Source organism: Choloepus didactylus, chromosome 3 (genome assembly GCF_015220235.1).
Source record: "Choloepus didactylus isolate mChoDid1 chromosome 3, mChoDid1.pri, whole genome shotgun sequence".
Lineage (NCBI taxonomy): Eukaryota > Metazoa > Chordata > Mammalia > Pilosa > Megalonychidae > Choloepus > Choloepus didactylus.
In genome coordinates, this window is record NC_051309.1 from 88,621,611 (window position 1) to 88,639,228 (window position 17,618).

Here is a 17,618-nt window from a genome sequence, read left to right on the forward strand (position 1 = left end):
CCTCTGTGGTTTCTGAAGAGAAATTGGCACTTCATCTTACTGAGGCTCCCTTGTATGTGACATGTTGTTTCTCTCTTATGACTTTCAGGATTCTCTCCTATCTTTGGTACTTGACAGTTTGATTTTAATGTGCCACAGTGTGGGTCTATTTGGGTTTATGCCATTTTGAGTTAATTGAGCATCTTGGATGTGTGTATTCCTGTCTTTTGTTAAATTTGGGAAGTTTTCAGCCATTATTTCTTTGAATATTCTCTCTGCCCCTCTCTCTCTTTCTTCTTCTTCTGGGATTCCCACAGTACATATACTGGTTTGCTTGGTGGTATTCACAGGTTCCTCAGGCTCTGCTCACTTTTCTCCATTCCTTCTTCTTTCTGCTCTTCAGACAGGGTGATTTAAAAACTGTCTTAGCTTCAAATTCACTGATTTTTTCCTTTGCCAGCTACAATCTGCTGTTGAACCCCTCTAGGGAATTTTAAATTTCTGCTTCTGTGGTCTTCAGCTCTGTTTGGTTCCTTTTTGTAATTTCTAACTCTACATTGATATTCTCTTTGTGTTTCTCTATCATTTTCCTAATTTCCTTTAGTTCATGGTCCATGTTTTCCTTTAGCTCTTTGAGCATATTTAGGATTATTTTTTAAAAAGTCTTTGGTATGTCTTGGGTCTGGTCCTCTTCACTGATGGTTTTAATGCTTTAATCTTCTCTTTTGCCTGGGCCATCACATCTTGTTTCTTTGAATGTTTTGTAATCTTTTGTTTAAACTTGGACATTTTGATATTTTAATGTGTTACACTGGAATTTAGACTCGGAGGTGCTCTTAAGCTTGTATCCAGCTATTGTTATGATAGAGCTTTCCTTGAATGCCAGGAGCTAACAAAAACAAGAAGGAATAAAAGAAAACATTGTTCCCAGTCTTTGCAGATTGACCTGTGCAAGGACACTTCTTCAGGGTTTATCTACACAATGAATTTGGAGAAGAGTTCCAGGCCAAAGCACGGGGGCCTCCCCGAGGTGCATGAGTCTTGTCTTGGACATGTGCATGTGCCTGTGCATGTGGCTCTGGGGATTCCCCTATGTGCAAGTTTATGAATGTCCCCTCTTGTCCATGAAAGAGTTTTCTCACGGTTCTGGACGCTAGACTGTTTGCCCTGCAGCCAGCAATAAGATGTCCCAGGCAATACAACTTGACACTCTCTCACAGCATTCTGTAGGAGAGCTCAGTGAGCTGCCTTCTATACACAGGACAGGGGCTCGTAGGGCGAGGCCCTTACGCCACCATCAGACAGAGTGGGCCAAATATACATGCTCTCAGTATGGGTTTGAACAGTATGTTGCTCTGGTCCCTCCAGAACTGGGACCAGGGACCTGCACTGAGAGTGTGGGTTCAGTTTCAAGCTGGTGAAGGGATGCGGGAGGGATCAGCCAGGGCACCATGAGATCCTACTGCTTTCAAGTAGCCTCTTTCTTGACTTGACACTTGCCCTTTTACTACAGTCCTTTAACCATTTTTGGGGCTTTGAGAAAGATGCTTTTGTCCATTTGTGCTGATCATTCAAAGCTTCTGTGGGGGTAGAGCCCTAAAGCATCTCACTCCACCATCTTGATTGGAGTAGGGCCACTTTTAAGGAACTAAGGTTGATTGTGGAGTTAAGGCTTTGCAAACTCCTTTAAGAAAAATGGGCCTGGTGTCTGGCTTACAGGTTCCCAGCCATCCAGGTTAGTAAGAAAGGCCCAAGGACCATCTGATACTTTGGGGATCTTCAAAAAAGAAGAATTCACCCAGATCGATAGGTACTGCAGGGGAAATCAAGTGGTAAGTTTTTGGCTTCGCTTCCTAGCCTAGAGAGGTTTTTAAAAGTCCAGTCTGGGATTCCTTATAAAACTCCCGGCAAAGCAAACTAAAATTATCTTTCTGATAATTTATCATTGTGTAATAGCCTTCGGGTAAATTATCATTCTTGCTGCACCTGTGTAAAATAATCAGGTCAAATTGAATGAAACCATTCTTATTATATGACTGTTCTGGTTTCCTAATTTTGCTGTTTTGCAAAACACCAGAAATGGATTGGCTTTTATAAAGGGGGGTTATTTGGTTACAAAGCTACAGTCTTAAGGCTATAAAGTGTCCAAGGTAAGGCATCAACAACAGGGTACCTTCACTGAAGGATGGCCATTGTCGTCCGGAAAACTTCTGTTAGCTTGGAAACCATATGGCTCTCATCTGCTTGCTCCCAGGTTATGTTTCAAAATGGCGTTCTCCAAAATGTCTGTGTCAGCTTCTCGGGGCAAACTCGGGGCCAGCAAAACTCTGCTTTCAACGGCCATCTTCAAAAATGTCTCTGTAAGCTGCAGCAGCAGTGAGCTCCTTCTGTCAGTGAACTAATCAAGGCCCATGCTGAATGGGCGGGGCCACACCTCCATGGAAATTATCTAATCAGAGTTATCACCTACAGTTGGGTGAGTCACATCTCCATGGAAACAACCTCATCCAAAGGTTCCAACCTAATCAACACTAATACAGCTGCCTCCACAAGACTGCATCAAAGATCATGGCATTCTGGGGGCCATAATACATCCAAACAGGCACAATGACCAAGAATAATCTTTCTTTGGGATTATCTTTGATCATAGGAGAGTGACTAAAGAGAAAAAAATGTGTGTTTCAAAAGAAAACTATACCACATTATTGTGGGCTATCAGATTCTGCTCCTATTCATGTCTTTTGCACCTCTTTGCACACTGCAGGTAGCTGATAGTTTTGCAACCTACCTGTAAATTGAATTGGATCCTGTCATATTGCTCAATTTCACTGAAGCAGAGAGCAGGGGAGTTTTTAAGACTAGGATGAACTAGTGGGAAAGTACTGGAGAAGGAAGGTCAAGGTCCCTATTGTCAACCCTTACCAGTTTTTCAATTCTTGCAGTTTCCTTCAATATCTGGCAACAATTATCCAATTAACATTTCCAAATTTTCTCCCACCCTCCTGACTTGGCATCACTGAGAACCAAAATCTGACTGCCCATATCCTTACTGGGACTCTAGGTTCTCTGGAAGCTGACTCTTTCCCCCAGGAATTGACGTACTGTGAGCTAAATGCCTGAGGACTTGAATCATGACTGTGGACATCATCATCAAGAGCATTAGCATTTTAAGTTCAAGGAACTCAATAAGCAGTGTGGTATAACCAGAAGATTTTACCATAAAAACCTGACCTTTTACCTTTCCCTCTCAACAGACAGTCAACTGATTTTGCAAAAGCAATGACAACAACAGTCAAGAGATGTCTTAGAGTCTACTTCACCCTACTCAGATCTGGGATCCCTCTGAGTTGTTCAGTAATGAATGAATGTCATTTGCCTTGAACAGAAGGAGGTGGGACTGACAATGTTGAATTTTACCTGAACCCTGTGATCCTGGAAAACAGCATAGGTTAAGCACAGGTTACTGACCAAGACAGCTTTAACTTCTTAGCTTGACTAAACTGTAGACAGGCTCCTCCCTGCCTCTAGTTCCCTAATCTCCCTTACTTTGACTCTTAGTGCAAGCAGACAGAACATGTTGCACCTGGCCTCAACAATAAACTGAGAAGATAACTCAATTTAATCAACACACCCTATTGCTTGACCTTCCTTCTCCAGTACTTTCCAACTAGTTCACCCCAGTCTTAAAAACTCCCCTGCTCTCTGCTTCAGTAAAATTGAGCCCATTCTCTCTCTCTCCTATTGCGATAGCTTTCTGTCTCTCTCTCTCTCTCTCTCTCTCTCTCTCTCTCTCTCTCTCTCTCTATTGCTATAGCCTTCTGGTCTCTCTCTTTCCTATTGCATATAGCTTTGAATAAAGTCAGCCTTGCCTGTTTAATATCAACTGGGGCAAATTTTTCTTTAATATACACAACAGAGTTAATGCAAGGAACAGAATAATGTGTATAAAGACATAATATAGGCATATTAAGGCATTTAATAAACAGCAGCTATTTTGGGCCACTGAAGTGACTCAAAAATGCATGGCAATGCCTTTGTCATCAAGGATAGAGCTTAGACAATACTTTCCATAGAGCAGCTCCAGAATACATTGACACCTATTGAGTAATATGCCTACCTTGCTAGTGAGTGAAATATTTAGGTCCCAGAAATTTGAGGAACTGTCTCCTCAACTTCCCAGGGGAATTTCTCACACATAGAAATGGATGCTCAACGTGGGAAAAGGAAAATGACTGCTAATGCAGTTGACATATTTTTAAACAGTTCCACCTACTAAATCAAGTTTTCCCAAAGTTCTAGTAGGAAAAGTACCTCTTAAAGAGGCCAAAAAAATGACATTTTGATTTGGAAATTTTTAAAAAGTCAAAACAAGCTGTTGAATTAAGTGACATAATAATTTCTTCCCTGCCCCAATTTTTTAACCACTAAAACAGGGAAATTTTAGTGTTGCCCTGTAACCACAGTATTGAATCATTTCTGTCCTGCACACCAGAGTATAATTCAGCCATTTGGCTACATGAATCAAAGTCTTTTTAGAAAGGTTAAAGTTTAGTAAGATTAGTTAAAGGATATTTTACTTCTTCCATTTACTTTTTTTGTTGTTGAGGAATTGAATTCCTAACATTATTCACTTTTCGTTATTTATTTTGTTTTATCAGAGAAGTTGTAGGTTTACAGAAAAATCATAGAGAATATACCGAGTTCTTATTTAACCCCTCCATACATGCATAAAGTTTTCCCTATTATTAACATTCTGCCTTAGTATGGTACCTTTGTTGCAACTGATTAAATGAGGTTATTCTAATTATATTATTACCTATAGCCCATAAATTATATTATGGTTCACTCTTTGTGTTGTATAGCTCTATGGTTTTGTTTTTTCTTTTAATTCTGGTAGCATACATATAACCTAAAATTTCTCATTTTAATCACCTTCAGGAATACAATGCAGTGGTGTTAATTACATACACAATATTGTGCTACCATCACCACCATAATTACCAAAACTTTTCCATCGTCCCAAACAGAAACTCTCTACCAGTCAAGCTGTCATAACACTAACTGGATACAGGCTACAGGAACAAATGCCTCAGAGTCTAAATTCAAGCAATAACATGGTAAAATATCAACGTCCAAGTTTCAACAAAAGGTTACAAAACATACAAAGAAACAGGAAGTGATGCTCCAGGCAAAGAAAATAACTAAAGCATTTGAAACCTCAATGAAGAGGACTAGACCTGGGACATACCAGACAAAGACATTAAAGAATGGTAAGAAATATGCTCAAAGAGCTTAAGGAAAACAAGGACAAAGAACTAAAGGAAATCTGGAAAACGATAAATGACACAAAAGAGACAATCAACAGAGAAAAGGAAATGTTAAGGGACCAACAGAGCTGAAGATCCCAGTAACAGAAAGTAAAAATTCCTTTGAGGGGTTAAACAGCTGATTGTAGCTGGCAGAATAAAGAATCAGTATACTTTAGGGTGAGACAACTGAAATCCTCCAGTCTGAAGAGCAGAAAGAGGAAAGAATGAAGAAAAGTGAACAGAGCCTGAGGAACCTGTAGGACACCATCAAGCGTACCAATAGATGCATTGTAGGAGTCTCAGTAGGAAAAAAAGAGAGAATATTCAGAGAAATAATGGCTGACAAATTCCCAAATTTAATGAAAGATATGAATATAAACATTCAAGAGACTCAATTAACTCCAAACAGGGTAAACCCAAATATATCCCATCACATTCTTGTAATCAAACTGTCATATGCCAAAAATAAAGAGTTCTGAAATCTGCAAGAGAAGCAATGTGTCACATACAAAGGGGCCTCTTACTGCTGATTTCACATCAGAAACCATGTGCTGATTTCATATCAGAAACCATGGAAGCAAGAAGGCAGTGGGAAGATATATTTAAAATGCTAAAAGCAAAAAATTGCCAACTGAGAATTCTGTATCTGTCAAAAGTGTCTTTGAAGAGTGAAGGAGGGATTAAGACATCCCCAGATAAATAACAGCTGAGGGAGATCATCTCCTCTAGACCAGCCATATAAGAAATGCTAAAGGGAGTTCTGCAGGTTGAAAGGAAAGGACGACAGACAATTGACTGAAGCCACATGAAGAGAAAAAGATCTCCAGTAAAGATAATAATATGGGTAAATAGAGATACCAGTACTGTTGACTGTTGTGTGTTTTTTTTAAATCTGTAACTCCACCTTTTACTTCCTACAGGAACTAAAAGACAAATGCATAAAAGATAATGGTAAATCAATGGTTTTGAGCTAATAATGTATAAATATGTGATTTGTGACAAGAGCTACATAAAGGTGGGGGGCAGAGAGTACATGAACATTGTTTATGTAAGCTACTGAAGTTGTTAATTTGGTGTGATGGTTAGGTTCATGTGTCAACTTGGCCAGGTGATGGTGTCCAGGTGTCTGGTCAAGCAAGCACTGGACTAACCATTACTGCAAGGACATTTGTGGCTGGTTAATAAACCAGAACACTGGTTTATTAAATCATCAGTCAATTGGCTGCACCTGTGACTGATGACATCAACGAAGGGCGTGTCTTCCACAATGAGAGAATTCAGTCAGCTGGATTTAATCCAATCAGCTGAAGACTTTTAAGCGAGAAAGTCAGAGGACCTTCACTTCTTCAGCTAGCCAGCGAAGCATTTCCTGAGGAGTTCATCAAACACATTCATCAGAGTTGCTGGTTTGCTTCCTGAGGAGTTCATCAAACATCTTCATTGGAGTTGCCAGTTTGCTGCCTGCCCTATGGAATTCGGACTCGTGCATACCCACAGTTGTGTGAAACACTTCTATAAAATCTTGTATTTATAAATATCTCTTGTTGATTCTGTTTCCCTAGAGAACCCTAACCAATACACTTGATATCAAAACAGACTAGGCTGTTTTAGAATGCTAAATGTAAGCCCCATGGTAACCACAAATAAAATATCAGAGAATATGAAAACTTGTAGAGACAGAAAGTAGAGTACAGATTACCAGGGGTGAGGGGCAGGGGCAATGGGGAGTTAATTCAAAATGAGTGTAGAGAAACTAATTGTAATGGATAGTGGTGAGGGCACTGCAACATTGTGAATGTGATTAATCTCACCAAATGGTGTGCTTGGGTGGGGTTAGAATGGGAAGATTTACATGGTATATATAATTTTCCACAATTAAAAATAAAGAAAGAAAAGGCAACTAAACAGATGATGACAATTAAATGTAATACATGATAATGGATGGGATCTAATAATGGAGGAGAAAAGGAGGCTCAAAAAGACATTATTAAGATATAAGAAAAAACTGGAATATAGAATGTAAGCTTTATATCAATATTACATTTCCTGAACTTGATAACTGCACTTAAGGTGAATCCATAAGTGAATATCCTCATAGAAAATGTACATGGAGATATTATGGATTCAAGGAATATGACTTATACAATCCACTCTCAAATGTTCAGAAAAGAGACAGACAGATGTAGACAGACAGATAGATAAATAGATAAATCAATATTTGATAGAATGATATGGCAAAAGTAGCAAAATGTTAAAATTGGTGGATCTGGAGATCTGGGTTGGGGGGGCAGTATGTAATTCTCTGCATGGGGTTGTAATATTTTTAGAATTGTCCTGTAAGTTTGAAATTATTTCAAAATAAAAAGTTAAAAAAACAAAAAAAGACGAACAAGAAGATCAGCCCGAGGCAAAAGTGAAGTGTAGGGTCCTCTATCTTTTCTGAGCCTGTACCTTCTCCTGGGCTTGTGCTGGCTGGAGACACTGGGAATTCCCCCCTTTACAGGAATCCAAATGTCCCCTCCACTCCCTTATGGGATAAACTTTCCCCTACTCCCTTGTGCTTTTCTATGTGCCTTAAAGCAGGTAATTCTTTGCCCCAGGCTGCTTTAACTTGTTTCTTACACTGCTTTCACTGTTCCCAAGCTGCTACTGCCTGCAGGGCAATTTCTGGGAGGGCGAGACTGAGACCAGTTTCCTGGTTCAGTATTTCAGGCTGTCACCTGGCACCATATTATAAGCAAAGGATTAACTCTGCTCCTTCCAGAACAGGACCAAGGACGCACAATGGGAGTGCAAGCTGGCTCCATACTATGCTACAGAGGGGGTAAGGGAGGGACTGGCAAGGGCCCTATAGTTTTTTGTTTTGTTTTGTTTTACAAACTAGGAAATGTGTTAATTATTTTTAATACGTTTTTTATTGTGAAATGTAACATATATACAGAACAGTGATAACTTTCAAAGTACGATTTAACAAGTAATTAGAGGGCAAATTTCAAAGAATGTTATGGGTTACAGTTCAAGTTTAAATTTCAGTTATTTCCTTATTGTGATATATAACATATATACAGAAAGGTGATAACTTTCAAAGTACAATTTAACGAGTAGCTATAGAGCAAATTTCAAAGAATGTAATGGGTTACAGTTCCACCATTTCGACCCTACAGTTTTTAAAGGTGCATTTTCTTGATTCAGCACTTTTACCAGTTACTGCAACCTTTTAGGTGTTTTCTAGAGTTTTGAGGAAGATCGTTCTGCCAGTTTTTACTAGTTATTCAAAGATTCTGTGAAGGAATGGCACTCTGGAGCTTCTTACACTGCCATCTTGGTGGACCAGAAGTCCTCTTCCATTTACTTTTAAGAAAAGGGATCTACTTAAACATGGTTCATACCTCCTTAGTAGATTTTATCAAGTCCTGGGACCTTAGAGTTTCAAAATTGTGATTTCTGACAACTGCAAATAGAGGTAGGGAAAATTATTTAAAGTTAAAAAAATATTTTGTTATTAAAATGTTTATAGAACCAGGATAAGCTGCAGTGATTTGAGGTGAGAGAGGGTGGGAAAGAAGACTCCAGGGCTCAAACTGTTAACCAAAGACAGTTGCCCTTCTGAAATGGAAGAGAAGATTCAATGAGCAGAAAAAAAGAAGGAACGTATAAAAAGAATAAGTTAAAGCAACAGGACAAAATGAGGAGAAATACACAAGGACAAAATCCCCACCTCCTCTGCAAAATAAAAACAAAAACAAAGTCTGATTAAGCAACAGATTTTTTTGTTCTCTAATAAAGCTGGGAGAGGAAAGATACCAGGGCATTGAGACACAGTGGGACAGATGCAGAGAACCGCATAGAAGAAGGAACAAAGCTCTCTGGCAGTGAAGAGACAATGAGTGCAGGAACAGAAAGAGGCAAATAGACAAGACGGAGTGAACTTAAAATGGATTAATGAGAAAGCACTGAATAATAGGAGAGATTGGATGGGGAGACAAAGGCATCTGTGGAGACAGAGGCCCAGTCAGGCAGAGGGCAGGTGTGTAGTGGGACTGCCTCCTCTCAGATTCCCAAACCCAAATTTGGGGGCTCTAGAATTAATGGGCAAGTACCCTGCAGAATCTTTTTTCTTATTCAGTGTTCAATCTCGAGCACTTAGAACAGTGCCTGGTGTACAGTAGATAATCTAAACACAGTTGTTGGATGGATAAGTGATGCATGCACAAAAGAGAAGGAAGTTGAATTGCCTGGGAAAATCCCATATGCCTCATGGCACTTTGCTCCAGCAGTAAAGTGTGAGTTGGTAGAAAGGACAACAAGGGGCTAGGCTCTGCTTATAGCCTGGTTGTTCACCCCGGGACCAAGTCAGGCAGTGACCAAACCAAGGGTAACTGAAGGGCAAGGAAGTGGCAGGGGGTGGTCATGATTAAAAACCTCTATCCCCACCCACATGGTTAGATGTTTGAGGGCCAACTTATCCAGGATTTTTCTTTTGAGGAATATTTCTATAGAGTTTTAAAAAAAAATACAAGTAACCAACCAAGGTCTCGAATGAGTTCTACCATTCAATGTCACTAATATTTAGTCAAATATTGTGTTGTTAACTTAGAAATAAGTAGGGTAGGACCCTGAGGAAAACAGACTCAAGACTTAAGACCCAAGAAACCTACACAGAGTCCTGATCAAAGAGCAACAGATTTTGTCAAGGGAGATGTAGTCAGGTTAGTTGTAAATTCCCAGATGATTCATCCCACTCCAGAGAATCCCCAAAGTGGAATACAAAGCTGGTGGGGTAGATAAATGAAGATGAGTCAATTGTAGACTTGTCTGACTATTTTGTCATGGCTAAATGACAATCACAAATACAAAAATACACTGAGGGTTTAGACAGATCTGACTGACCCAAAGTCAATAAAAAAAAAAAAAAAAAAAAAAGAGGATACATGAAGAGATGTGATGTTTATTCTCAAAAAAAATAAATTAAAAAAAGACTAATGACAACAGGCTATGGGATAAATTGAGGTGAAAGAGGCCTCAAAAAGGTTCTAGCCATGCAATACCATTCTTCCTGGAATGGCAAGACTTACATATTTTCTTTTCTTTTCTTCCCAGGGCACCAAAACTTTTTTTTTCATTCTTTTGAATCATTCCTTCAACATTTTCTCTTAGTTTACCCCTATCAACATGGCAATGAGGCAAGAACTTTGTATTTATGTGTCTGGACTAGTCCAGCATCCTCCTTGGTGACCTCAAAATGCACATGACAGTGTCTGCCTGTTACGTCTAAATGAATTTATTTCCTAAAATGGTAATCAATGGGGTAAGCAAAGCATTAGGAGAAACTGTCTCTGGATTTTATCCTCACTCTGCCATCTCAAAAAAAACAACTTGAAATTCCAGTTTCTGCTCACTGAATGGACACCCAAGGGCCACTCTGTTGCTTCACAAAAATGTCGTAAGACTGAGTAACATGTGATGGCCAATCATTTTGCTTAAGACAAAACAAGTAAGTCACTACCGCAGAGACTGCTAATTGCTTATCTCATCTCTTCTTTAGAAACAAAACCAGGATTTTATGCAAGGGTGCAATGTATTTACTGAGACACTACATTTCCCATCTTCTGTGGAGCACAGACACGGTCAATGGGAAGTAAGAGGATAGTTTGTGTGGGTCTCTAGGAAGGCTCTTTAAAGGCGACTGCCTCGACTGAGTAGGGTGCCCCTTTGCCACCCCATCTGCCTTCTGGTTGGAGCTGTAACACAACTCGAACAATGAAATGACACTAAGAATGGTGGTCATGTGCTAAGAATGGCGATCACGTGCAGGAAGATCAAAGGTTCCCAGTTCTCTACAGACCCTGTAATGCCACCATACCCACCCCGGACTGCTCACTTCCAGAATTCTTTTATACATGAAAGAAATAAACTTCTACCCTATTTAAGATAAATGCAATTCCTAATGACAGACCTACTCTCAACTTCATGAGTGGCTTGCTTCCAGGCTCACCCCAGATATTTGCAGGGCCCCAGCCAAGAGTGCAGACGGAGGGCCCCTGGTTTATGGCCCACCCACTTCCCTTCCCACCCTTATCTCTGTCCACTCTGTGTGAATACCCCAGCTCACACTCACTTCCAAATTTGTCTCCAGGCTAACACTACCCCTTGGCCACTCTTTAGGACAAGGGTGCACATGCTGCCTATCAGGAAGACAGACCCCAGGAAGAGGCTGGTGTAGACTCTGGAAGTGAGCTCAGGGTCATGTGGACAGGGAATTCCGGAATCTGAGGTCCCTGGGGCATGGTCTAGAATGAGGGGAGGAGAGGGCTCCAGGTAGCATGTCCCTTTGGCCCTGTGATCTTCTCACCCTTTAAAACACTTGCCAGGGCCAAGGAGTGATACCACTTGCTTCTATCCCTGCCTCTTGGTCAACTTGACAGTAAAGCAAAACTTAAAGAAGTCCAGTTAACTACTTGTTATAACAACCTTGGTAAAATGATGTTGTAGGGGGAAAGACTGGAAATACAGCTTGAACTGTGTTGTTTTCCTGTTGTCCTCAATGCTACTACTTCCTTTCTTCCATTAGAATGTATGATGGAAAGCTGATTATAATTCAACTCTGGCTCTCTGCCAAGATTATCTTTGGTAAGGTGTCATCAGGATGACTAAGTGCCAGTTTGTAAATCAACTGCAATATCTGTGCTGGTGGACTGAGGGGACTGAAGGAAGAATCCCTAAATCCTCAGTCTGCATTTGTACAGCCACCTATTTTAGGAAACTCTCCCAACAACACTTAGCTGGATCTGTTTGTACAAATGCTGCACCCTGGGATTGCAGTGGAGGCAGCTGGGAAGCCCGGCCACTGCAAACTGGAACAGGGACCGTGGTAGCCCTCGGAGAACCATAAGCAGATGGAATTCTGCCCAGGCAAGGAACTCTATGGGGGGTGTCACTGACCTGATCCAAAACTGGCCCCTTTGTCTGTCACTCAGGGAGCCCTCCACTCTGCCTGGAGTATCAAGGACTGTACTGAGACATGATATGACAGTTCTGTTGTTGATGGGATCCAACCTTTCTAGAGCACATCCCCAAGTGGAATGACTTCCATCCATCCTTCTATCATGACCCAACCAGCAGCAAAGCCAGCTTCATGAACATAACAATATGCAAGTGATTGCATTATGTCTGTATTCTGGAAGCTTTCTTCATTTAGTTGAGTGATTCTAAATCTTATTATGGGTCATGGATCTCTTTGTGGATTGATAAAAACTCTGGACCTACCTACTTTCCAGGAAAAATATCTTTATTTTATTTTAAGGAGTTAGGTACCCTCTGAAGCTCAACCATGACCATGTTATAAACCTCTGAACTAGGCTGGATAATTCCCAAGAACATGCTCCAAAGGATATAATTCCAAAGGATATGTTCACCCATATTTCAGAGAATTGCTGTAGCCCCTTTCAAACTGCAAGGTACTGTCAAAAGAACAGTGATAGTGGTGATAGTTTCACTATCTTGTGAAAACAGTAAAAACCACTGAAATGTACACTTTAAAACAGTGGATTTTATGGTATGTGAATTATATCTCAGTTAAAAAAAGAAAAAATGCAAATAAATAAGAAAAAAAAAGAACACTGAACAAATAATCTGAGACATGGGTACTTCTAGCCCCAACTCTCTGTATATATTCTTTTTACTAGCTTCCTCATGGGAAAAACGAGTGGCTTGGGCTAAATCACAAACTGTAAAATTCAGTGGCTCCATGTAGCTCTATGCAATGACAGACATATTAAATATTCTTTCCCTCATCTTCAGTGGCTAATTTCTACTCATCTTCAAGATCTTAACTAGGAGGCTAGGTCCTTCCAAAAGGTCTTTCCTCATCCCTCATCCTCTGCAGTGTGGGTCAGGAGGCCTCCTGCGTTCCCATGGAGCTCTGCACTACCCTATCACAGCACTCCTCTCACCAGAGGCTAACTGTCTGTAAATAAAAATTGTGTGTTCCTCACTAGCCTGCAAATTCTAGGAAGACTAGGACCAATCTTTAAGGCACCAATTCCTAGCAGGAGTTCAATAATATATATAAAATGATGAAATTAGTGGATGGTCTGATAGCCACAGCCTCCTTTGGCCACTGGACTGGTGAGGAAAGATGCTGTCAGATGACAATTCAGGGAACTTGCTGAAATAGGTGTGCTTCTGCCTGCATTTAGAAACAGTCTTTGGACATGTGTACCTCCAATATATATACCTAATGAATCAGATTACTACATTTTTTGGAGGGAAAAGATGAAAAAAAAATAAATAAACCTTCCATTTTTATGGTCAGAGGAACTTAGACTATTATACCGTGTTCAGATCTCATTAATAAAATAGAAAATCCTCTATCTTTTCTTATGAGCTCTATAAATTAATCTAAGATCTGACTGTGCAAAAGCTTTACTAATTATACAGCTGCATCATTTATATCACAACCCTGTAAATGACATACATATCTGGCTGGAGAGTGATGGTTAAATAAACTATGACACTCTCAACTGATGGGCTTTGTGGTGGTTTGGAGCTGTATGTTCCACAGAAAAACATGTTCTTAAGCTTAATCCATTCCTGTGCGTGTGAACCCATTGTGAGTAGGACCCTTTAATGAGGTTACTTCGGTTAAGGTGTGGCCCACCTCAATCAGGATGGGCCTTAATCCTATTGCTGGAATCCTTTGTAAGTGGAATGAAGCTCAAACAGATGGAGAGAAAGCCACAGGGAGCAGCCAGAAGCTGAAATTCAACAGAACCAGGAAGAGAACAGAGAGGCCAAGAGAGGCTAACATGTGCATTGCTATGTGACAGAAGAGCCAAGGGCCAAGGACTGTCGGCAGCCAGCCCCAGAACCAGTCTTCAGCAAGAAAGCACTGCCTTCATGATGCCTTGATTTGGAGTTTCTCTTAGCCTCAAAACTGAGAGTTAATAAATTCCCATTGTTTAAACCAGCCCACTGCATGGTATTTGCTTGAGCAGCCAAGGAAACTAAAACAGACGCATGCAACCTTTCAAAATGGGACTTACAATATAATTTGAAGTTAAAAGGTGAGCCATGAAGTTACATATGCAGTATGCCTACTCTCATGTAAAAAATAAATGTATAAAAATAGAAGGAAATAATACAAAATGTTAATAGTGGCTGTATTTATGTGTTAGGACTGTGGATGATTTTCTTCCCTTCTTTCCATTTGTCTGAATTTTTCAGATTTTCTTTAATGACCTTTAATATTTTGTTCTTATTGTGAAAAATTAAAATCAATATATCATGTAATTGCTAATTTAAAACATTTTGTTATTTGCTGCTATAAAACATTTGGCTATTGATACTGGGTAGGTCTATTGGAAAGAAGTACCTGTAAGCAGAGAAGACTCTATGGTTAAACCAACAGAAGCAGTGGATGGAAACACAAAGAATCCTCTAGACTAGAAACTGCTTGTGTAATAATCGCTGTAATTCACAAAGCTCTTACTATGTGCCAGGCAGGTTATGTACTTTTTTTATTACATTTTCATAAAAACTGTAGGAAATATGTATTACTGTTATCCCCCCATTTTATAGATGAAACTGAGAAGAGTGGGGGAGCCATAGGACTTTATCGGGGACAGTCTATCTCCAAGGTCCACCACATTATCAGTATGTTCTGCTGTTCCTTCCAGTGTAAAAGGAGAGGTTGAAAAAAACATGAGCACATTTCTAAGCTGTACTTGCTTTCATGCAAGAATATCTGTGTCAGACAAAGGCACAGACTTTATTTCCATTTTCAGCCTGAACAGGAAGCTCTATTCAGATACGTCCTCAAATAAGTCCTGTCCTGGTCAGTGGAGATGGTCTCTAGTAACCACTTCCTCATTGCATTATCTCAAGGCTTTAACCAGTCTGTTATCCATAAACTCTTTGCACAAAAATGCATTGCTTCAGGGGTAACAAGTCTACTTATAAATGCTGCCATCGTGGCCAAATTTACAAACCCAGACCAATATAGCTATAGCACATGCCAGCTTCCTAGTTAAAATTTGAACAACAGTCACATTCTACTTCCCAGCACAATTACAGGCAATCTTTCTTCACATGCTTGTTGAAAGTAGCTTCACCCTGCAAATGCCAAATGACTGAATGCACTCAGCTAACATCATTAGGGCACACAAGGACTCTGAGGTGCTCTGTTACGTGGCCTCATTTTCTCTGCAAAGAAACCTACTGGTTTAACATTTCCAGGAGGGATGGGGGTGGAAAGGGGAGGCTTGACTACAAAAGGATTCCATGAGAAAAGAATGGGACTTCTTGATAAAGACCAGTTCTGTTGGAGTCAAGTGTGTCACTAAAACAAAGCAAGTCCCCCAACCTACTCCCCCAGGGATCCATGAATTGGGGGTACGTGGTGGAGGTGTGGTGGTGATGGAAACACCATTCCATGAAATCAGTCATGCAGATTAGCCTGAAAGAAATGTCACAGGGCTTAAAGGGATTTCATCACAAAATAAAATTAAAATTAAAGCCAGATATGTGGACAGGGAAAGGTTAATGAGGTAAAGGAAATTAATAAAAAGATAAATCCTAAAAATAAGACCAAATCATTAGCAGAAATGTTATAAGGATAACTTCTCGGGGATATCATTGTACCCCACTGTGCTGTTTCTTTGTCCCGTACCCTGAGGGACAATTCCTATGATATCTGTTCACTTACTTTCTCTGGAACTGGACCACAGGGTCAGCAAGCAGGTCAGTGACGTCAAGCTTTCTTCCCTTCTCAATGACATCTCGATGCTTGCGAACGAACAGCCACCCGATATGGGAGAAGAAGAAGCCTCGGCGGGCATTGTGGGGGTCGGCGTCTGTCTCTGAGTACTTGTGGTGGACTCGGTGGTCCCTAGACCACTCGAAGATGTCATTCTGCAGAGAGAATGGAAACCCTGAGTGAATAGGCAATCCTGGTACCTTCCTGGGAAGGTTCTCAGACCCCCAGCAACCACCAGTCCTATACGCTCACTTCCCCAGCTCTGCTTTTCTTCCCATCTTCAATCCGCAATTCATCAATCTCAAGAACAATCCCTTGGGTTGAAATGGGGTGGTTTCCATTGGAACACAAGTAAATCCTCACTTAGCAGAAAATTTGGCTTGTGTTTGGGATGTGCCCACTGCAGGAGGTTTGGGCTTGTTGGATGATCTAGTGGGGAGACCTGAAAGCAGCTTTGGTAGGGTGCTACTGAAGTCTCCTTGGAGATAATTTATGCCAAGAAAAGAGAAAGCTAGGGTTGGGATGAAGTCATGGTTGCCGGAGGAGGGAGCAACCTCATATATTGAAGAGTGTTGGCTCCTAGCCCCACTTCGATGGCTTTCGTGCCCAACTCTTGTAGAGAGCAGGAAGCCATTAAGTCAATACTTAAAAGAGCTACTTCACCAGATCTCTGCAAAACACCAAGGCACAAATAACAATGTTTCAGGGCAGCTCTAACAGAGGGTAACAGAATGGGAAGGGAGGTGATTTTACCTCCTTGAGCAATCTGGTGGCAATATCCACCAGGTGGAGGAGCAGCACGGCTTGATGGGGCAGGGCGGCCATCATGGGAATCCCAACAGAGGCTCTGGTGCCCAAGGGAGAAGCGTCGAAATCTATTAGGGGCTACCAAACTCACAGAGCCGACTGAGACACACCCTGGGACTCAGTGGTCCACTCATGATGAGGGTCAGTGGGAGGGTATTAGGAGGCTTGAGGTCCTGGGTGGGTCCAAGGGCAGGAACTGGTGGCATTTAGACTGTTAAAATGAATGAAACTTCATCTGTTGCCACAGGCCAATAAGTTCTATAGATGTTGGATTTACACTCAGTTTTCTGATCTGACAATGTTTTCAAAACTTTGAGAAAGCAAATAAAAATTAAATAGTGTTTAAGCCTTTTTTTTTTTTTTACAATAATGGCAGTAATGTTTTACACCATATTTTTTACTTATGTTTTCATTAGGAATCTGCCATTTCACAATTTCAGATATGGCTTCATTCTGCTGATGAGAAGGAAATGTTTTATTCTCAATGTTCCAATGATTCTTATTTTTAAAATTTTTATTCCACTATTCTTTATTAAGAAATTCACTTGAAAATAGATGGAAAAACTCAAGAGTTATTATTCAACTACAAGTAACATTACATCAACTTTGAGAACAAGCCAGTAACAGATTTTAGAGGGATGATGATCTACACTTTTTAAAGTAAATGTCATATAAATTGACCAAAAAACCCCCTCAAGAACAACCTTCCCCCCCAATTTTTTGTATAAATGGAGTAATCCAGGCTATTTTCTGGCTCCTGAAGAAAA

General features: G+C 40.4%; 1 protein-coding gene across 1 annotated transcript in view; it reads right to left on the minus strand.

Annotated features, from left to right (window-relative positions):
- Positions 1-17,618, minus strand: part of SCD5 (stearoyl-CoA desaturase 5) — a 198,787-nt gene that overhangs the window by 45,206 nt on the left and 135,963 nt on the right. Inside the window, exon 3 of the mRNA XM_037830107.1 lies at positions 15,994-16,199. Within this exon, the coding sequence (XP_037686035.1) occupies positions 15,994-16,199 (206 nt within the window). The remainder of the gene's footprint in view (positions 1-15,993; positions 16,200-17,618) is intronic.